The following is a 21783-nucleotide window of genomic DNA, read 5'->3' as shown; positions in this document are numbered from 1 at the left end:
TCCACGGAGCCAAGGAGCGAGGAGAACAACATGAGTGGTAATTTATTTTGCCTTTGCCGGCAGGAGCAGCTCTACCACGAGCACCGCCACCGCCACCACGCCCACCAACCCAGTTACGCCTACGGCAGCGGCAACAACGCAAGGCAAAGGCACAAAGGACAGGCAAAGGTGGACCTGGAATGGACCCTTCACGGGCCCAGGCTCAAGTTGCATGTTACCCCAACGATTACCCCCCACCGCACACACACTCACAGGCACACCCACACACACACACAGGAAAAGTGGAAGAGGCAGCCCGACATTAGGCGCTAATCTTGATATTGTATAAGTGGGGGGGAACTGGCAGCTCCAGTCATCTGGCAGTGACAAGGAGCAGCGGCCAAGGTTAAGCAATTGAAGCAACAACGGCATATGACGGGACCGACCACGCCCCCCGCCCAAGGCAGATAGGTAGCATAGGAATGACATGCAACTGAGGGCTGGACCAGGAGGAACACGGACACGGACACGGCAGAGATTTATTATAATTGAGCAGAGACGACTATAAAATGTGGACCAAGGATGCTGCAAACATTTGACTCTGATTCCATGAGTCAGCATGAGCTGGGGGAACCCCACGCCAAAGACGATGCCTCGTGAAGGCTTAAAAACTGTAAGATCCTTTCTGTCACATCTCTCTTTGTTGCGGCATTGTGCGGCTTCTAATCATTCGAGCCGAGCGAGTTTTAAAACAGAAGTTAGTTAAGTTACTTGCGGATTAATTTAAAACGTGTAAAGACGAATCGCTTACAGACGTGTACGCCAATTGACGTGAGTGTGTGTGTGTGTGTGTGGTGTGTGTGTGTGTCCTTGATGTATCACTTCCGCTGTCTGTTAACTTACGAGTGCGCCATAAATACGCCAGGCGGCCAAGAGCACACGCGCGAAGCGATGCGATGGGATGCGATGCCAGGAACGGCATTCCATCCATTTGATAGCAACACGTCTTTCTGGTATTTTCACACGCTTGAGCATCGCATTGGATTCAGCGTCACGTTTTAGTGTCGCCCCAGTCTCAGTCCCAGTCCCAGTCCGTCCCAAGTTTGAACCTTTCATTTTCAAACCCACCGCCTCCAACAACAACAACAACAACAGCAGCAACAACACAGCCAGCCAGCACGGCCACCGCCGAATGGCGTCGCCTAATATGCTTATGCTGAATGCCCGGCCAGCTGTCTGGCAGCCAAAAGAGAGGCAGAGTGGCAGAGTGGCAGAGAGGCAGAGTGGCAGCAACGAGGACGAGGACGAATGGGTGGACTAGTCGACGGGGAATTGAACCCTTTTCGTTTTCCGGCTTGTAGTGGTAGTGGTATTGGCACGACGAGAGTGGAACGCACACCAGTGACCACGTGCCGCGCCGCACAACCACCCACCCATACAACCACCCACCCATACAGACACACAGGCACACAAACACACACATATCTCACACGCACGGCGCACGTCAATGTTGATATTTCAACTACAATATTATTTTCACTTTTAGACAGACAAGCGGGTAACCAATGCATACAGTTAGTTTATTTTGCAAATTATAATAAGCCACTTTGTGGCGTCGACGCCTCCTCATCCTCATCCTCATCCTCATCCAGGCCTTTGATGGCTGAAGTGCGGGATGGGGAGTGCGGGATGGGGAGTCTGCAGGCCCCTAACCAGTTCGACAAACTTATTTCGGAATGAACGTGCCGTCTGCTGACTTCTGTATGGATTCCTCCTCGGGATTTATCGCTTCCTTCGTTTATGCAGAGTTCCAATCGTTACAACCTTAAGCTTATTCTAGATCGGTTTAAATGAATTTAATTTTTTTTTTAATTCCATTGAATCTGCATCAACTGTTTCGATTGAGCATAAGTTGCTTAATTTGTGCTATAAGGACGCTCGGTTTTGAGCGTCTATGACTGCTTTTAATAAGATAAACCGCGGCCCCACTGCATCGGATCTAATTTGGCCGGACAGAGGAGACGCCAACTTCAAGTGCAGCCGACAGCATTTCCAAATTCAATCAGCCGTGGAAAATTCCCACTCATGCCGATCCAGAAAGGCGGGTCTGCGGAAAAAAATGTAATTAAGCCGGGAGCTCTCAGTGAAGGCAGAGCTTCAGGGGAGCACACCACATCGGATGAAGGTCGGTCACTCGAATAGTTATAAAGTTGGCGTGTATGAGAACGAGGTCGTGCAAAGATGGCGGCGAAGTCTTACAGGGGAAAAATGACAGAGATAATTAAGATTATGCTCATTACTCTACTCCCATTGAGCGGAAAAGTAATTTGTAGAGCCGAGACTGCCGCTCCTCCAGCCAATTCAATCGGAGATTGGTCGAAGGGAAGCTGCAAGATGGAAAGGAATAACAACCAAATATAGATGAGTTCTCCAACTGAATCGGAGATAAGTAGTGAGCTTTATCGGAAGTCTCGAGATAAGTCTTATGCACCATAAGGGGTGGCAAGAGGAGAAGCCTTCCGCCTTTCGGACTCCACCGATGACCTTCAGAGATTGACCCGAATGGAGCGCGAAATGAGAAATATTGATGCTGCCCAACTGTCCCTTCCCTCGCCATCGAATTCACAACTTTTATCATAAATTTGAGGGGCCACACAAGCAAAAAAATCACTTCAAAAAAATAAAAATGCGGTAGTGCAGCGCGAATTGTGTTGCCGAGTGGGGTAATGTAAATATATTGCTGGTCCCCTGCCACCTGATCGTATCCCTTCGAAGCCCTTCGAAGGCAATGGCCCCTGGTTTCGCTTTTAAAACTTTCGCGCATTTTGACTGAATTTGCATGGGGTCTTTAAGCTGCCCGCAATTCGATTTCCCAGCTCACGGCTTTTTCACAGCAATGAAAAGTTCCCGCGGGTGGGATAATTTAAATTTTCCAACGCTTTTCCAGTCCCTGATACACCGTTGCGAGGGGGAGAGCTTAAACACTGTTTATGCCTGTTAAATGCGAATCAGAGGAAGGTCAACCGGGTATCAAGCTCACTTAGCTTGATCTGGCTGAGCCCCGAATCCTTGTGCAGGCAGCAGCTTAAAGCCAGAGCGGAGTAAAGAACGAGAGTTTGGAACCTAGAGTCTGGAGTCTGGAGTCTGGAGTCTGGAGTCTGGAGTGTGGAGTGTGGAGTGTGGAGTTCGGACCGGTGGCAATTATCCCGGACTAACAACGGACTGGACAACGGACCGACTCGGCCGATGACAGGCGGAATCAAATGTGTCATCAAGTGGCTCTTCCTCCCCGGTCGCTTTGCTTGTTTGCCATATGAATAGTTAATGACTCGAATGCCAGCCAGCCAGTCCCACACACACAAGAGCCGTCGTGTCAGTCCGTGGCTACGGCTATGGCTATGGCCTTGTCCTTGCTGCAACCAGCGACAGGGACACGAGTCCAGACAATACCACAACAGGAGCTATGTGGATGTGGAGCTGAAAGCTGAAAGCTGCAAGCATTAGCCGTTCGTTCGGCAGACGAGGAAGTTGTGCGGTAAAATCTTACACTGCAGTTTATGCAAAATTGCCGATAGCAATTTGCAAATTTAATGGCGTGAACAAATTCAATCAATGTATGCAAACAAATACAGGTCAGGGGCGGCGCTGGGACCTCCTGGCCACTGGGATTAAGATAGCCTTTGCAGGCAACGGCTCTGGCTCTGGTTGCACTTGCACTCCCACAACCAACACTGCTCACCTCACTTGCTGATGCCAAACTGGACGCCAGACTCGGACTCGTCCGAATGCGTTTTAGTTAAAACTGCAAAAGGCAACAATAATCAAAGCTCGGCATCGTCCAGTGGTGATAAGTAATACGAAGAGCACACTCCTCTGCCTGGCCAGCTGGCTGGCTGGCTGGCTGGCTGGCTTGTGTGGCGTGTCTGGCGGTCTGCTATCTGAGGGCAGTCAGGTGCCATAATTGTTTGGCTGGTGACAACTGCCCCCGACCATCGACCACCGACCACCGGCCATCAACCCGGGGAACTGAACTTATGCAGCTGCTCCTGCTCCGTCTCGGGTTTCGATTTAGATTTGGCGCTGACTGCTGCTCATCGAATGCACTTGCTTGTTTCGGTTTCGGTTTCGGTTTCGGAATCTCTGGGTGGGCATACCGCATTGAACTCTCTGTCGGGGCTTTTAACTGATGAGTAGGAAGGCGAGATCGCACTGCACTTTTAAGCCGCCCAAGCTCCATTATCACGCACGAAAACAGAAGTATGTGGGTCGCAGGGTAAAGAATGGCTACCATTTTTTGTTCTGCCGCACAAATTTGTCTTTAGTAAGCGGGCAAAATGACAACTTAACTTAAAAACTTGGCCAAGGCAGCAGGAAGCCAAGGCAAAAACCTCGAGGCGCTACTCAGGGTCCTTGAAGCCCTCCGGCAGCGACTTGCTCGACTTGCTCGACTTCCAGATGCCGAGCACCAGTAGAGCGGTAACCCACCCAAAACTGACTTCTTCAAGGAGTCGGGCATGCCCACGCATTGCTGGGCTGTCGGGGGAAAAAAGATGTGTCTTGTAAATTATTGCAAAAAGCAGGCTGCAAATTAATGATAACGACCCGGCCAACACCTTCACCCCAGTCGTCGAACGGCTGGCACGCCAGCATTGCAGGACTTACGGAGGGGAGCCCTGAATGACATGAAACAACCAACCAACTACTTACTGGCAAGCGGGAAAAACTCGACAACACAACCAAGAGAGTGTGTAGGGTGTGTGTGCGCTTGTGTGTGGCTTTGCTGGCCGGGTTGGCTGGCCTAGGAACTGACTTGGCCCGACTTGACTGAGTGGCCCGGAACCTGACTAACTGGAGTGCAGTGCGCAGCTAGCTGGGCGGTTAAGGGGATAAATAAATGCTTCCTGTGGCGGCTACACACGCACACTTGCCACACTTGCCACACACTCGCCACTCACACTCGCCTTTTAACGCGTACAAGTTATTTATGAAAGCGACTTTTTCATCACTTTATCGGATGACTAAATAAACGCTATCATGCGGTGACAGTGCGCCCCTCTCTTTCAGTCAGATATTCATAGAAAAACGATTTCAAATGTGTCCGTCCAAATTTGTTGTGTTGTGTTTATTGCTAGTTTCTGTGAATGCTGAGCTGGCCGCTCTCGAAAACGACGTAACGCCGTCAACGGATCGGGAAAAACCGAAACCCTCTGACTTCGAATTTCTGGTTACGGGCGGCTATCGTCCGGAGACAAACCAATTGGTGAAGCACGTAGTTTCGCTTAGGCTGGGTAAACCAGCTAAGTTCTTCGGGGACAACCACTTTTGCGCGGGTTCCATCATTAGCCAGCGTGCCATCCTGACGGCGGCCCATTGTTTCTTTAATTCGTGAGTGCTAGTCCTAGTCCTAGTTCCTAATCCGCTAATTGAGGCCGCCAACAGACGCCGCCAGCTGCAGCCGAAGACGTTGACCGTCTTCGCTGGCACCCCAAGCGACTGGTGAAGAGCAGCACCACCCAGATGGTGGCGGCGAGGAAGCTGCTGCCGCACCCCAAGTACAAAAGGGGCAAATCGCAAAAGTATGATGTCGGACTGGTGTTTCTTAAGCAGGAACTCCGCCTGGGCGACGCCGTCCGCACGATACCGCTGTACAACAAGGCGCCGACGGCCGGGCTCAAATGCTTCATCATTGGCTGGGGCACGCTCATACATGTACACTCTCTGCACTTTCTTACCTCAAATTACCAGGCCATACTCACCTGCCTATGCTCTTTCCATTAGTTCGGACCACTGCCCGATGAGGTCGTCAATGGGGACGTTAAGATCTTGCCGGACACCTTCTGCCAGAAGCTGCAGGGCTGGACCAGGACGGGAATGCTGTGTGCCAATGACGAGCACAACTTCGAGGTGGACAGCTGCCAGGGCGACTCGGGCGGGCCGCTCATCTGCGACAGCAAGGTGGCCGGCATTGTGTCCTTCGGCACGGGCTGCGGTGAGCCCGATTTGGCCGGAATCTACACCGACGTCTACCACTTCCGGACGTGGATCAACGAGAACTCTGGCCCCCCGGCCATTTATCCGCTGGTTGCGCTCTTGATCCTGACACAGCTTTCGCTGGTGGCCAGTTTTTGGGGCACATGCTAAGCGCCAGCCAGCCAGCCAGCCAGACAGCCTGCTCTCCAATTCATTCCATTCAACAGGCGGTCGGTCGGTCGTTGCGCTCGGGAACCGTTACTAAGTAATCGCGGCTGCCAGCCAGCCAGCCAGCCCGGCTGCCCAACTGCCCAACTGCCAGTGGGAGCCTGCAAAACCTCCGAGCCTGCAGACGACAAACCAAAATTGACTAAAACCGACTAAAAGCGAGCATGCCCTGACATCCGTAGACGTGGAGGTGGACACCCGAGTGCGAGGCCATGCAACGCGATGGCAAATGGCGAAATGCGGTGCCCGGCGCGCCATTACCCGCGCACAAATGCACCCACACGCACTCGCCCCGTGTGTTTTGGGTGGGACAACGGTTTATGGTTATGCTGGCGATGGAACTGATGCTGCTCCTGCTGCTGCTCCTGCTGCTGCTGCTGCTCCTGATGCTGATGCCGATGCTAGCCGCGCTGTCGGCCAATCCACTACTGTTTGTGACAGCAATTATCGCATCACGACCTAGGCCGCCCCTCCTTAGTCGCCCACACACCCCAGTGCATATCAAGCGGCGGCGGCGAGGACATTGTGCAACAATTCGCCCTGGTTAATTTTGGGCATTCGCCAACTGTTGATTATACCAATTAGGGGCAGCGGTGGCCGCGCTTAGATTATAGAGAGCGCCACCAGAAGATGGGCAATAAAATGGGTCTGCTAACTGACCGTGGAAATGCACAAGGACTTTTGGTTGGACTTTCCAGCACAGAACGAATCTCGGTGCGAAATCTCGGCGCGGAGGCATGTTGATTCGATATCTGCAATGCAATTAGTAATAGCACACGCACACTCCAATCACTACGATGGATATGGAGGGCTAAAGCAACAACCTAAGCAACACAAGTCACGAACGTGTCCCCAGCGAGGGATGCTCCTCCGTCTCCAGGATTCTTCGAGCAAAGCCATTGTGCCACCGCCTCGGCGACTGACTGACGAGAGGCAGGCCGCAAAACAATGTTGAATTGATGTGGGACCCCAGCCAGGCACAACGACGAGCACAGCACAGCACACATATTTACAGACACTCGCAATCAGGTTTGTCATTTCACAGTCGTATTGTGTGCTGTTCAAGTGTTCATAATGAATTTAATCGCATATGTTTATTGCTCACTTTGCCCGGGCTCTCCAGCTCAGTTCTGCGTTCTGTCCAGACTGTTCATTTGGCCCAACAAGTTGTTGCTATCTCGGCGTCATGGCGCAGTCGACACTTTATCATTTTGTCACGCTTCTTGTTTACCAAGTTGGCTCGTCAGCGCCCTCGTTCTTCTGCATATTGATTTAGCCTTGTTGTTTCCGTTGTCACGGTCTGCTGTCCGTGTGTGTGTGTTTGGCTGTTTGGCCATAGTCCTGGCATGTGCCCGTCCTCGTCCTTTTTGCGCCTGCAGCAGTAAATTGTTTGCATATATTAGAGACATGCTTAAAATTGCGTTTCAAGAGAAGTTTATTTAAAAGGCATTGCAGCAGTCATTGATTGCGGGCTTAGCGCTGCCCAAACAATCCACAAGTAAAACTTCTAGACGAAGCACCTTTCAAAGTAAACCTCCTAAGGACTAATCGCTCAATAAGTCGACATGTTGAACTGCGTATCCGGTGCATTATGTGGATCAGGTTAGCCGGACACAACTAGTCGTTCTGGTCGTTCAACTCCGTTCAACCAGGAAGCACACCTCTGCTATAAACCGTGCAAGCGGTTTAGTCGCGGCACTGGAGGACTGCAGGACTCGTGCCTGCTGACAAATCGAGGGCTAAGCTGCAACGTCAACACGCCGACTACTGCGAGCAAGGGGGACCAGGACCTGGCACCCACCAGAACCAGAACCAGAACCAGAACCACAGGCCGACCAGCGAGCAGGGCCAGATTCGAACTGAAATCTCTATCAATTTGCGTTTGTAAATACATTTTAATGGCATTTCAAAGTGAGGCTGAGTTGACCCCTGAGTACCGTCGAATAGCGAGGGCCATCCCTCCCACCACCCACCACCCACCACATACCACCCACCACGACTCAGCTCAACACACAATAGTAATCAATTTGAACATTTAGGCGGAAAGCTGCCTCTGAAAGGGGGGACGGGGGCTCCGAATGACACCGGAAATTCAAACTACTTCCTGTTTGGCTGTGGCATTCGTTAGCCGTGTTTCATTTTCGCTGGGATTTGCTTTGGTCCAACGGATGATGGCTTGGCCTGCGATTTGATTTGTTTTCATTGTAACGAGCCTTTTATTAGCTCCACAGCTAGACCTCATCATCCCCGCACGTCCGCAGTCCTTCGTCCACCCATCGCTATCCCCAATACCCGCTCCCCGATCCCCGCTCCTCGATCACAGCACATTTCATCCCATCATGGCTGTTATATTGGCACCATTGTTGTTTTTGCCGCTATGTCGTTGTGGCCCTGTTCGTTAAATGCAAACACCAAAAGGGTTTTCAAAAACAACAATCAACGCCAGCAGCCCTCTGCCACCCCCGTGATTCCACCTCCGCCTCCACCTCGACCACGCAACAGAGCAGCAGTCCAATCGCCAGGACACCCCTCTCCCTCCCCCTTTCCCACCCCCTTTCCACCCACTTTCGGGTTTGGGTGACGGGCAAGGCAGGATGGGCAATTCAGGAACGCCAGCGGCAGGCAACCCGTTTTCGATTCTGTTTGCCCAGCACTGGCGGGCCACAGCGCCGAGTATTTGACTAGAAATGCCACGAAATATGTCGTAGTGTCGTACAATTCCAAAGAAATGCTAAAAACCTATTAACAAAAACTTCTTACACAAACGCATTTGAGTAGGGACTTGAGAAATCTAACGAATTTGATTGGAAAAATAATTCAGAATGCAGTTCTCTTTAACTAATTAGTTTAGTTGCAGAACTAAATTTAAATATATAAAATATTTTGTTTGTATTTGAATAAACATTAATTAATCCTATTCAAGTGCCCTGTGCAGTATGCTTTTTTAATTGTCTGACATTTCGTGTTGCCTGTATGTGTGTGTGTGTGGGGGGGAATGGATGGGTGCTAGTGTCGGTGTGGCTGTGTGGGTGTACGTATATACGTGCTCGTTATTGTCAGTCTGTAGCAAAGCGATTTGCATACAAATTTGGCACGAAGTGTAAATATTTAAGCAGATACAAAGTGTGAGTATTAAATTTTTGATACTAATTAATTATGCATGTGTAAATTTTGCAATGAAAATTATTATAACGCCATATTTCGGCTGCCCCCTTTAGATTGCGTGTAACGAACGCACTTTCGGCAAATCAAATCAAATGTTTGACAAACAAAGAGTCGGAACGAAAATCCGATTACACTCGCGCAGATCTGCAACTGAAAATTGTTTATCAATGCAGTCGCACAATCAGTCGCACAGCCGGACGTTTCGACTTTATTGGCCGCATAGTTGAGCTAATTAGTTAATTAATTATTGGATTAAGCACATTATGCATCCAAAAAAAAAAAAGGAAAACCGCAGCCCTCTCACTTGTTAGCTTGCATTGTTTTATTTGCCATAGCTATAAGCCTTGAGAGAGAGTGGAAAGATAGAAGAAGGGTGCCAGTGCCCGTGGAAAATACCCTCACACTTGGCCAGGAAGTTCGAGCACAACACTTTGAGGGCAATAATAACAAAACATTAAGTGCGAACAAAACGACCAAACAAATAGACAAACATGCTGGAAAATCGAACAAAGCCGGGGATACAATGTAACTAACGCCTCGAATGGCGGCGGAATTCAAGTTGATTGGTATCGGGATTGAGGCAGGGATTGGGTACAGTATTGAGAATGGGAAAGGGGAAAGGCGAAAGGGGAAAGGTCGGGGCTTATGCAGGGTAGACAAAGCAATTCGAAAAAGGATATCAAACAAGAAATTCTATTAAAACTTTTTCACTTTCGCCCTGAATGTGTGTGCGCTGTTCAAAAGCCAAATATACCAATAAATAATTTACTCGGGATCGTCTCAGATTTTTTTTTTTTTGTTGTCCGCATACTTTAAGCGTATTAGCCAAGTCCAAGCTGAGTGGAAAAGAAAACTTCCACAAGAGGCGGTCGGTCAAGTGACGGGAGTGCAGGAAAGGCATCAAACGGATGTGTCCGACCACAGGATACTTGTTACTTCTCCTGTTCAGCTCGAAAGAAAGCTCGAAGTCGAGGAGAACCCTACTACCCTGTAGCAACTGGCCAAGAAGCGGACCCCGCCAAGTGCGAATCTGTCTGCGAAAGTGTTATCTATGACCAGACAACTGCAGACTATTTGTATTCATTTGTTGTTCTTTGTGACTTTGTTGCTGGGCCACTGGCGCCACTGGGCCGACCGACTAGCGCCGCTATACAAATAGAAAAGGTCTTTTAGAGAAGACCAGAGCAATCCCTGCTCGTCGCCATACACCTGATGGCTGCTGAATGCCAGCTTAATTGTTTTCAATTAGCAAGCAAATTGGATGAGGCAACCTCAGCCCTTTGATTAAATCAACAACATGATTTCAGTTTTGATGCATAAAAGCACTCGCTAGTTCACAAACGCAAATAGAAATAAATAAGAGCACTAATCTATACATATATAAAAAAAAAAAAAAAATAATAAAAGGTTTTATCGTTGTCTTCTACAAACACTGTGCCGAATCTGGTTTTCAGTTTTAAATTATTCAAAATCTACTCCATTCATCGTTTCTGCATAAATTATGTGATGGAATGCAGAAACTCAAAATAGATCCAAACAGCAGCAGTTTCCCGGCAATCGTCACCGGCCTATTGAGGCATTCACTTAAAACTCTGAGCAGCGATTAAGCGAAGCATAACGGAGAACTTGCAAAGCGTTTCATCCAATTAGAAAGTGTAGTTTCATTGTTAATTGCTCCATCAGAGGAGCATCTGCGGACGAAGGACGTGAACTTGGCCGAGGCAGCTCAACTTTTCGCCGGCGAAAAGCGCCGCATACCCAATGAGTTGTAATTAACTTTATCCGAAAATCTTTGCCGCCGCAACGGCTGAGAGAGTCGAGGGTCTGTCGGGCGGGGGCTGGGCTGGGCTGTATTTAATATGGCCAGTTAGCTGATGGGTCGTTAAACCAGATCCGCATCCGCATCCGCATCCGCATCGGAGCCACTTTGCACTGCTCAAGTGTTGGCGGTTGGTTTCATTGAGTTAAGTAGTCAAAGCTATCTAAAAAAATCCGCTATTTATGACCGCTTTATGTGTACCAATGGAACTTATTCCGATGTCCTAAGCAGGGGCTTTCCTGCTTTCGAACACATCGCCACCCTCGCCACCCACCCGTGTTTGCTTTTCCTTGTTTTCTTCTCAGACATTTCCGCAATCCCATCCTTCACGCTTCCTTCGCACGTTCTCAGCCTTTGCGGACTGGATGGACTTGACCATTGTTTCTGCCGCTCCTTATTCCCCTTTCCCCGTTTCCTGATTATTTTTGTAATTGTTGTTTAAGTTGTTGTGGCTACATCAACCGCACTTCCTCCTCAGCAAATGCCGTTTCGGGCGTGATTTAATTGAAATCAATTAGCGGTAATGAGTGGTCATTAAGCCGGCTTAGTGTGCTAGTCCCTCCTTACATTCGACAGTTCATTCGTTTTTTACGCCCCGACGATGCTAATTCGAAACTGCTCGACTCTTTTCGGTCGGAATGAGTTGGCCAAAAAAAAAAAAAAAAAAAGACTCGAGAGGCACATGACTTCGAGGAGGTCTCTTTAAATAGAATTTAATGCAAATTGAACGCAAACTTTTTCAAATACATTTCAATTAGGAACTGTATACGAAAAGGGGACCACCGCATACGAAGCCGAAGCCAATCTCTAACAATAACAAATTAACTGCGCCGCCAACCAACTCCCCGCAAAGGGCCACAAGTCCAGTTCACATATTAAATGAAGGCATAACATTTGCCTTCCACAAACGCAACCAAAAGTATTCCTCCTCCTTCTGGCCAACTGATGATGGAAAGGACGAGGAGGATGTTGCTCCGAGGAGGAAGGTTCGCTGCAAAAATGGCGGATGAACAGTTGGTTGCTCGCACTTAAAAAGTGCACGGCCCAACGGAGGGGTGACAACAGAAGGCAAAAGAGACAGGAAAAGCGGAAAACCCGAATGGGGGACAGGGCGAGCGCAACTTTTTAACTAGGTTTTTAGCGTTGCCTATTTCGTTGGGCCCATTGGGAAATGGGAAATGGGAAATGGGAGGATGGTGCGGTTGGCTCAGTGTCGCTCCACTTGGCAAAACGTTACATCCTCCGCTTTGTCCTTGTTCCTGCCAGCCCTTCTTTTTTAAAATTGTTTTGCTGTTTATTGCAAAATTACACAAAAACAATGCACGTTGATGAAGACAGCGGGCAAAGCAGACCAAGAAGCTGAGAAAGGAATTATTGGCAGCTTCAGAGACCGAAACATAAGATTCCCTAAAAGGCAAATTATCTGAGTTGCATAATCATTTGCTATGTGTTTTTTAAACGGCCAACTTTATGCACCTCTCTAATTTTTATACAAGTAAACAAACATTTTGTTTGAGTACCAAGACATGGTACTGAAGTTTGAATACTTTTGGGGTAAAAAAGGGTATAAAACAGAAGTCAAACAGCAGAGGGCCAAATGATGATGATGGTGATTGTGATGACGCTGCCTGCGACGTCGAGGAGTAAAACGCAGAGGCTGAAGTAAACCAAACCAAGCCAAACCAAACCAAAGCAACGCAAAAGCTCAAAAACAAAAGATAACTGCGTGGCTGTGGGTGGGACAGTAGTCAGTAGTCAGTGCAACACCAACAGCAACAGCAACTGCAGGCCAGCAGAAGTAGAAGCAGAAGCAGAAGCAGAAGCTGTCGAAGCAGCAGTACAAAATAAAAACTTTTCGAAATGGGAAAACTTTTTTCCTCAACGAGGACACTGCCGAGGACACCAAGAGAGCGAAGTGAAGGCGGAGGTGGCGGGTGGCGGGTGGAGGGTGGCCACGACCAGTAACGAGCCAAGTTGAAAAATCTTTATTGTGTATCAAACCATTTGTATTAATTAGAAGCGGTAGTGCCGGCAAAATAATTACAACAAAGCAAAGGAAGGACCGAGCAGGAGGAAACCAAGAAGTACAGTACAACAACAACAACAACAAGTAGCGATTGCTAGCTCTGTCCGTCAGTAGAGAATATATTTAGTTGAGCTGAGGAGCAGAGGAGCAGAGGAGCAGAGGAGTTCCACTGGACATGTAAATACGTGGGCCCGGTGGCATTTCAACCGTTTTGCATGCCAGTTCCGCGGAGTCGCCAAACTTTGCCCGAGTGCAGGGTTTTTTTTTTTTTCAGGGACGAGGCCATTTCTCTTGGCCGGCAGAACCAAAGGCAATTAGGTGGCGTTGGTGGCATTGGGCAGAGGCGACTGTATCACACGGGGAACGGGGAGCAGAAGGGAGAAGGGAGAACTGAAAACCGAGGGTGGCCCAATATTGAATCCAAGGAAAGCCGCGGAAATACGAGCAACGCCGGGCGATAATAAACTTATTTACTGCATAGTTTATGCACTGCAGATATCACTCATACGCCATGGTGTCTCGACGCACATGCGAACATGCACCCTGCTGTAAAATGCGATACGGCGCGGCGGCTACAAGTTGCGAAAACGAACTCCGCAGGAGAAGGAGCCCCCGACCAAGTTAATGCGAGCCGAGCACTTTTACAATCGCACAAACATAGACCCCGGCAGCTCGTCCGTCTGGTTGTGGGGTGTGTGTCGTGTGTATCGAATAAGACGCACGATATAACTACTGAAATATAAGTACGTACAAGCATAATGCGATCGTAAAAAGGCTTTTCATTGCGAGCATAAAGTATTAAGCTACTTTGCAGCATCTTTGCATGCATTACCCAGGATAATACACAGACAAACGTCGCAGGCCTGCTGCTCGAGTGTCCGCCCACTCCGCCCACTCACGCTCACTCCAAAAAAACATACTGGGAAACGGAATCACGTATCCTCTATCCAGATTAGCCCGAGTGTATGTAGCATGTAGCGTGGGCGAACTCTGTCTTTCCGTTGGAGCTGCAACTCCGGGCAGAAGACGCTTCCCGTCCAGAAAGTGTTCCCATAGCCAGCCGATCCAACGAGGGGACAACTCGCGAAATTGAATCTGCCGCCAGCCGGCTGGCTGATAACTTGCCGAACAAAATAAATTTGCCATTAGCTCAGTGGGTAAGTGGATGAGGAGGAGACTAAGTCTCAGTCCGGGACTCAGAAACAACAAACCGAATTTATGAAATACTTTGTTGCCCCTGCCCCATTCCCATTCCCATTCCCATTCCCAATCCCATCCGTATATAGTACGTATTCAGTCAGCATTCTCTATTGCTCATTGGGAAGTGCGAGTGTGTTCGTACTCAGCTGGAAGACTCGATGCGATGCCCATACGGACGGATGCATTTACAAGCGCTCGCAAGTGGCCGAAGGATATTTTATTGCCGCAATAGGTCCACGTCCTTGCGGTCACACTGAGACACTCTAAGTAGTGAGGAGCATTCTGGTTGTCTGGTTGTCTGGTTTGGGTGGACGTGGACACAGGGATTCGCCACATATGGATCTGTATAAATACAATTTTTGCGTGATGCTTGTTTATTTGGCTGCGACTTCAGTTCGTTTTCAGTTAACTTAACTCCTCCTCCCCCCAGAAACATCGTCATCGTCATTTTGCACGCAGCCCACACACACACTGGCACACACACACTGGCACACACTGGGTGTCACCCACGCACACGCTCTCGTGGGCTGCTGCTCAGTTGGACGGCCGGCGACATTTTCGTTTTGGCATTTCGCATGCAATTTGCGGTTCATTGATTCGGAAGTTTTCCCATTTAACTTAAGCCTCTTTAACAATCCTATTGACGCAAATTTCTACTTACCGTTGCCCGGGAACTTGTCGCCGCAGTCGCCAGTCGCAGTGGCACCAACTGCCGAGACCGGACAGGAAACGAACGATACACAGGTGCAGATTGGGGCTTCCAATATGGATGCGAATGCGGATGCGGAACAGATGCCTTTGCAAGCAGAAGTGCCTTTGACCCCAGTCCAGTCCACTTAAAGCGGAGTGAGCCACTCCGCCTGCTCGATAATTATAATAATGTCAATGGCCACTGACTCAACTGTCCAGTGGGCGACGGAGCTCCTATTCGTATACATCTGTCACGCAAGAAAACGCTTGGCAGAAGGGAAGTTAGAGGGCGGGCAAATAGCTCCTTCATATAGTTGACAAAGGAGTCTCCGAAGTTAATGAATTAAGGAAGTCTGATTTTGGCAGTGTGATTTGCCCAGTAGGTTTTGTGTTGTGCTGGAACAATAAAATGTGCCACATTCGCCAACGGCGAAGCAAACTGCGGCTGTGGATTAAGCTCCACTGGGGGGGGGAAATGTCCTAGGCGAGTACTTCCAGTCGTGGCAGGAGGATCATCAAGGAAACCGATGTACTTGCAGGCAGCAGGCGCCTTGGAAAAGGCAATGGCAACATCATCACTATCAGCATCATCGATGAGCTGGCCGACAGGGAACAGAGCAAAAGCAGGAGCACTGGCAGGAGCAGAAACAACAAGGACGAGGACCGAGTGGCCGGATAGGATGCCAAAACACACACACACCCACACACCACACCCACACACACCCACACACACCTGGTCCTAAGGGAACGAGCAGTAAACCAAAGCGCCTTCCCAAGGACAGATGCAGTGTGCAATCTTTTGGTATTTTGTTGGCTTTGCACATTTGGCGTAATGCCAAAGCACAATAAAAAAGGAGGCGCGGGGGGTGGGAAAAATCTGCGGAACGAGCGGCGGCGGGGAGCTTCGAAAGCAAAACAACTGCGGCAGACGGCGAAAACAAAAAGACAATGCCAACTTGACTCAACTTAACTCAACACCTGAGAAAGGCAAACACTTGAAGGCGCGACGAGGCTCCCACGCGAGGAGGGAAGCGGGAAAGCCCCCAAGCCGAGTCCTTTCCCCCATCAGAATGAGCACCGGGATGAGCAGCAAGGACGTGCATTCATTCAAATCGACTTCGGTGCTCAGCTCAGCGCTTCTCCTTCGCCCTTCGCCATTCGCCCTTCTCCTTTGCCTTCGCCTCTCCTCGCCCGACTCTCGTTCAAAAGGAATTCATTTTAATGCACAGGTGGGTTGGGTCGGGTTGGGTCGGGACGGGACGGGCTTGTTGTCTGAGCCAGGAAACGTTTGCTGGCAGAGTCTGGCCGACCTGGAAGGAAAAGGAGTCGAATCTTAGATCCAAAGCCAGGGGGAGTCGATTACGGGTGCGTGTGGTGCGCCTAGATGCGGCTGCCTAGGTGCTCCGACGCCCCGATTCCCCGACTTCCCGACTCCCTGCTGCCAACTCCTCCACCTGCACGCTCCGCGAACTTAAACGGCCAAAGTGCAATCCAGGAACACAACACACTTACACAAACACAAGCGCAAACAGTCAAAGGATCTACAGTTTGACCCGCAAGGAGTGCGGAACGAGGGTCCTGTGCTGGCAGCCAAACCCAAAGCACTGGTATACGTAGAGTCGAGCCAAGTCAAAACCGAGTCTATAATTTTTGTTGTGGTTCCTGTCTATTGTCTTACGGCGCCCGGCTTCCCTTCCACTGGGTCTTCCCTCCTAAGCGGTCTCCTTCGCCAAGGGCAGCTCCCTTCTCTCATTTTTTTTGCTTTCTGGGTACTGCCCTTGCTCGTCGAGCCGGGGAAACGAGCCATTCGCGTGAATTACTGAAATCGGATCTTCCTCGCCTCTCTTCCCTAGGGTTTCCGTTTGACTCGTGGGTATTGTTTCAAGCTCTTAAAGCTGCCCCAAGCTTATTCAAATGATGACCGATCTTCAATTCTGCAGTCTTTGCGATGAAAGGCTTGTGAATTATAATATTTCGTAGCTTGATAGTGGAGAATTGATCCGCAACATTTGTGATTGCCGAACCAATCTCTAAGCCTGGATTTTCAAAGCCCATCACACTCCTACTTTTTATCCGATTATAAACTAGGATACTTCTAATCGTTTATACAAACTGCATTTTTTTTGCCCAATACTTGTTGGTATTTATTTCAATTTTTCGGTGATTTGCATCTACTTGCTCTAAAACTAAAATCTCTAATGGCTTAAAATCTTATCTTAAGTAAACTGCATTTCAAAGATGTTAGTCGAAATTGTCTATGTTTCATTACATGTTAGTTTACCCAGTTTCTCAATACCTTGCCGAAACTTGCTCTTAAACTAGACTCTTACAAACAAACTGTGTTTAAATTTATTAATGGGAGATTGTAGATCTTTTCACCCTCTTTCATATAAGATTTTTTCAATTTTTCGTTTATTGATGGCTTTCAAAAACTTGACCCCAAATCTAGAAACCGGCTGGGGAGTACGAAACGAAGGTGCTGTGCTGGCAGTTAAACGCCAGTGTAATTATGCCTAAGACCAGCTCACTATAAATTCCAAAGTCAACCTAAGTCGTAGTGGGCGCTTCGAAATCGTGAAATAGCATTGGGTAAATTGAAAGGCATTAAATCTATTTTGCAACCAGAGAGCGCGAACTCGCATCCGTGCCTTGCAGCGACGATATGCCAACTGACTCCGTCCATGGTTGGCGGCTTTCTAGTCGTTTCGGTCCTTGTTCGGACGTGGAGTGAAAGCTGTCGCTGAATTTGAGTGAAAGCTTTTTTGCTAAAGGCGCCTGCGTAATTTGAGTGGTTTTCAGAATTGTGGGTGGCGCCAAAATCTTGAGTGAACATATATATATAGATATAAAAAAAGAATACATATAAGTATATAAAGTTTCTTCAAGTAACTATATATATTATTCTAGTTTAGACCGATACCCACTACAAGGGTAAACTGAAACTGCTTATTACATTCACTTACACTTGCATTCACTGTCTTTTTAAAAATTTTATTCATTTATTGATTCCGAGTTTAATTACCGTTTTAAGATTCACCAAAGTTAAAGTGATTTGAATCGCGCGCCAAGCAAGCAGTTCTCTATTGTTACTTTTAATCGGTGTGACCAGTCGCGCGCATGGTTGCATTCAAACCTATCGAAAAGCGAGGTATCGATGTGTGGCGTTTATCGATGCAGTCTACCCCAAAATAAACATAGCCTCGGCCACAGAAAATACAACAAAAGCGCACCTACAGCAGCTGGCGCACGGAAAACCACCCAACTCGGTCCGGTTCGCAATCAGAAATGTCCTGGGGCGGGAGGAGCAGCGCCTAGAACCGCTTAGCCGCCCTCGAGCGTCCTGCCTGCTAAGCAATTATGCAAGTTGCAGCCGCAGATCCAACTGTACTCGCCGCGCCGCCAGTGGAAGTGGAAGTGCAAGAGCAAGAGGAGGAGTCCCAGTGCCCATGACCCCCTGACTCGGAGGCAACGCCGCCAGCAGAGCAGTCCACACGATCGGTAAGGCAGGCAGACTGCCGACTGCCAACTGACTACCCACTGACCACCGCACCACAAACCCTTGAAAATTGCAGACGAAATGAACCAGAGACATTCCGAACCATTCTACATATCGGCCCGTCTGTTCGACAACCGGCGGCTCAAGCGGCGCCGCTGCCGGTGGATGGAACGCCTGCAGGAGCGCCAGCGAAGCTGCATGGCCCAAGTGCGCACCCAGGCCTTCGCCCCCAAGACTGATCGCTTAACACAGCTGCAGCGGCGCCATGCGGCTGCCACCTTACCCGCAGACGTGACCATCGACCTTCTGTCCGATGACGATGATGATGATGAAAAGGATCGTGGGCCGGCAGCGGCTGGACCGTCTACTGCCGCTGTCCACAATCGTCTTCTGATTTCCGCCCCCGTCGTTGGACAGCGACGACCACGAGTGGGCAGAAGACAGTCGGGCCGTGTCGTCGCCTACTCGTCGTTCCCCGTGACCGAGAGCATCCTGATAACCAGCGACGACGAACAGGAAGCCATCGTCTCCAGACGCTCGCCGCCACCGCTCGCACCGCTCAGTATCTCGCAGACCATCGAGGAGGTCACTGTCTCGCTAGTGCCGCGATCCTCCACCACTGCCAACTGCCAACAGACGAGACTGTCCAGCCACCACCTGAAGCCCTGTCGAGCGCCCACGGCGGGCACCAATGGCATGGGAATGGGAATGGCAATGGCCGGCGGAGGAGAGGGAGGAGGTGGCGGCGGCGGCACCAGCAGCAGCGATACCAGCTGCTTTCTGGAGGTGGACGTGGGCGGCGACATCACAGCCACACTGCCGGACGAGACCACTGTGCACACGGTGATAGCGAACCGCATCTACGAGCTTTCGTTGAGCAAGCTGCGCGAAGGACTGGCGTCCAGCGGAGTGCCGGAGTACACGCACGATCTGCTGCCGGAACAGCTGCAGAAACTGTCGCCGGCATTGCGCGCCAAGGTGGCACCGCTGGTGGCGCCCTCGCCACCCACGCCCATCTCCCTGAAACTGTCAAGCGACCTCAGCATATCACTGATCTCAGACGACGACGACTGCGAGGGCAGTGTGCCACATGCCAGCGGCGGCGGAGGCGGAGGCGGTGGATCCGAGGTGGTGCACCCAGTTGTGGTGGCTGCCGCGGAGGCACATGCCGCGGCCAAGCTGCTGAAGCAACAACAGCCGCAGCTGTCGGTGGTGCAGCACCTGCAGTACGGTGGAGGCGGACTCGCTGCCCCCGTGGCACTTGCACTCCCGGTCATGGCGCACGCGAACTCGTCCACTTCGGCGGTGGCTTTGCCGCTGCAGCTTCCGCGCCGCCGGAAACTTGGATGAGCCTAACCACATACAACTTCAAATATCTGCCTGATGTGCGCAGCTAGACCCGAATACCCATCGCCATAATATCATTCCCCGAGCCGAAAGGATAGCTCAGACTTTTTCTAGCCGTGGCTAGTAGTGCAAATATAAACGTAGATCTAGCAACAACAACAACCCATCACAGATTCCCAGTTGCCCCTGAATTAGGGCCAAATTATTAGCGGACCTTTCATATCTTCATTTCCCCCAACACACTGTGTTTTCCTTTCCTCTTCTTGTCTCTGTCTTTTTCATACTTTAAGCTTTAAAAGAAACGAGACGACAACGTACAAAAGAAAGTAGAAATTATCAATTCATATACATACATGCTTGGGAAAAAAGAAATTTGTAAAATTTATAAAAGAAAAGGGATTAGAAAATTCGGAAGCGAGAGACAAAGAAAGGTGAACCCAATATTTATAACGTACAAGTAGATAGATTAAGTTATGATTATTATGTACATTTGATTAAGAGGATCGTACTTGGGGGGAACCAGCGAGTGATTCGTCCCAGCCGCAGTCTGTATTACATTTAACTGATCACCACATCGGAATAAAATTTTCTTGTATATAACTGCAGACCAGACCCCTGGGACTTGTGGACTTTTTCTCGAAAAGAAGGACACTAATTGATGGGGGTAATGTGCAAATGCTGAATGGGTATCCCAATCATTTCAAAATCTTAGCCTTTTCAATTACAATAATCGCATTTTTTTCAACTAATGTATGTAAGCCAAAGAATTTTGAAAAGCCATAACCCTGTATTGTTCCTCACCTTTAACCATTTTTATTTGTTCTTATATTTAACCTGCCAATAAGAAGTTCTACTACAACATTATCAATTTCGTATTGAAAATATAAACAAGGAAAATGTTACTTGCTAGATTTGGGCTAATCTCTCGGTTTGTGACGGTCTGTCTGCTCTTGAGTGTGAGACGAAGGTTCATTTCGACAAATGACAGAAATGCGTCGCTTTCTGTTCACCAGACGTTTCCCAAACCATGATTTCTCACTGGCCAGGATTTCGTGCGTGAACTCGTACCGCGCCAGGTGGCTCATGATGTAGAGTGAGCGTCGCGGCAGCAAAATATCCGCGGACTTGCTGGCTGGATCCTCAGTCACCCGTTTGAGTCGCATAACGCAATCACTGAGCAAGCTAATGCCAGCGATGGTGCTGCCGCAGAACTGTTGAAACGAATCAAGATTGCTTTTTGTGATCTTTCCGAGTGGCTTGTCCAACTCACTCGAGTGCTATCCACGTGCGGCTTGATCACTCCGGCTTCTTCGAGGTCTAGAATGTGGACCAAGGGCATCACCAGGCCACCAAAAGCTCTTTTGGCCACACGATCTAGCACGGTGCGGTTGTCTGATGACCACTTTTTGCATTCCACCTCGCGGTATCCATGAATCGCCTGTGAGTGAAAGATATGTAGAAGAGTCAAGTTCCATTCCAACTTGCATTGCATACTAACGTCATCCCAGTGGCTCGTTTCGTAGGGTAACCTCCTGACTTGAGGTTCGATTTCCCGCATGAGGGTCTCTTCCTCCTCCGCCGTGACAAAGTTTCTAATGACCTGCATGCTCGACTCGAACTCCTGTTTATCTGAACAGGGCCACTGGCCGGTAAACTCCACTAAACTGGTGCTCCCAGACCTCCTCCCCTGGAGCTTGGCTCCCGAGGGAGCTAGTCGGCGTACGACAAGCATGTGCGTCACGATGAACGAATTGCGTCACTGGCATTCAAAGGACTTCCGTCAATCGGCTCGGCTATCGAATGCAGTCACTCGATAGACAATCGTTGCAACCGTTCGGGGTTCCCCGGCAACAGAGTAAACAC

At 49.4% G+C, this 21783-nt stretch overlaps 3 protein-coding genes across 3 annotated transcripts; 2 read left to right on the top strand and 1 right to left on the bottom strand.

The window, feature by feature from the left end:
• Positions 1–5043: 5043 nt before the first annotated feature.
• Positions 5044–7266, top strand: LOC108097017 (trypsin-1). Its single transcript, XM_017199016.2, is given in 4 exon segments — positions 5044–5364; positions 5419–5465; positions 5468–5688; positions 5758–7266. Coding segments are annotated over 4 exon segments (924 nt in total). The 5' UTR covers positions 5044–5071; the 3' UTR covers positions 6121–7266.
• A 10984-nt stretch (positions 7267–18250) lies between these two features.
• On the top strand, positions 18251–20541 carry LOC108097183 (protein a6). The gene is made up of 2 exons (XM_017199325.2): positions 18251–18575; positions 18650–20541. Exon 2 carries the CDS (start codon positions 18655–18657, stop codon positions 19921–19923), a length of 1269 nt encoding a protein of 422 aa, XP_017054814.1. The 5' UTR covers positions 18251–18575; positions 18650–18654; the 3' UTR covers positions 19924–20541.
• Positions 20542–20702: 161 nt separating this feature from the next.
• Positions 20703–21684, bottom strand: LOC108097184 (alpha-ketoglutarate-dependent dioxygenase alkB homolog 7, mitochondrial). The gene is made up of 3 exons (XM_017199326.1): positions 21419–21684; positions 21191–21358; positions 20703–21131 (listed from the first exon to the last, which is right to left on the bottom strand). Exons 1-3 carry the CDS (start codon positions 21650–21652, stop codon positions 20838–20840), a joined length of 696 nt encoding a protein of 231 aa, XP_017054815.1. The 5' UTR covers positions 21653–21684; the 3' UTR covers positions 20703–20837.
• Between the last annotated feature and the right edge of the window lie 99 nt (positions 21685–21783).

This window comes from Drosophila ficusphila, unplaced genomic scaffold (assembly GCF_018152265.1).
Source record: "Drosophila ficusphila isolate 14025-0441.05 unplaced genomic scaffold, ASM1815226v1 contig_198, whole genome shotgun sequence".
Classification (NCBI taxonomy): Eukaryota; Metazoa; Arthropoda; class Insecta; order Diptera; family Drosophilidae; genus Drosophila; species Drosophila ficusphila.
The sequence above is the reverse complement of the archived record's forward strand: the minus strand, read 5'-3'. Positions and strand labels throughout refer to the sequence as shown.

Coding starts and splice junctions, on each gene's coding strand:
- LOC108097183 (XM_017199325.2), top strand. CDS start 18,655: ATGAACCAGAGACATTCCGAACCATTCTACATATCGGCCCGTCTGTTC.
- LOC108097184 (XM_017199326.1), bottom strand. CDS start 21,652: ATGCTTGTCGTACGCCGACTAGCTCCCTCGGGAGCCAAGCTCCAGGGG. Junction 21,359..21,418: donor AAACGAGCCACTGGGATGAC/GTTAGTATGCAA, acceptor TTTCACTCACAG/GCGATTCATGGATACCGCGA. Junction 21,132..21,190: donor CGCACGTGGATAGCACTCGA/GTGAGTTGGACA, acceptor TCGTTTCAACAG/TTCTGCGGCAGCACCATCGC.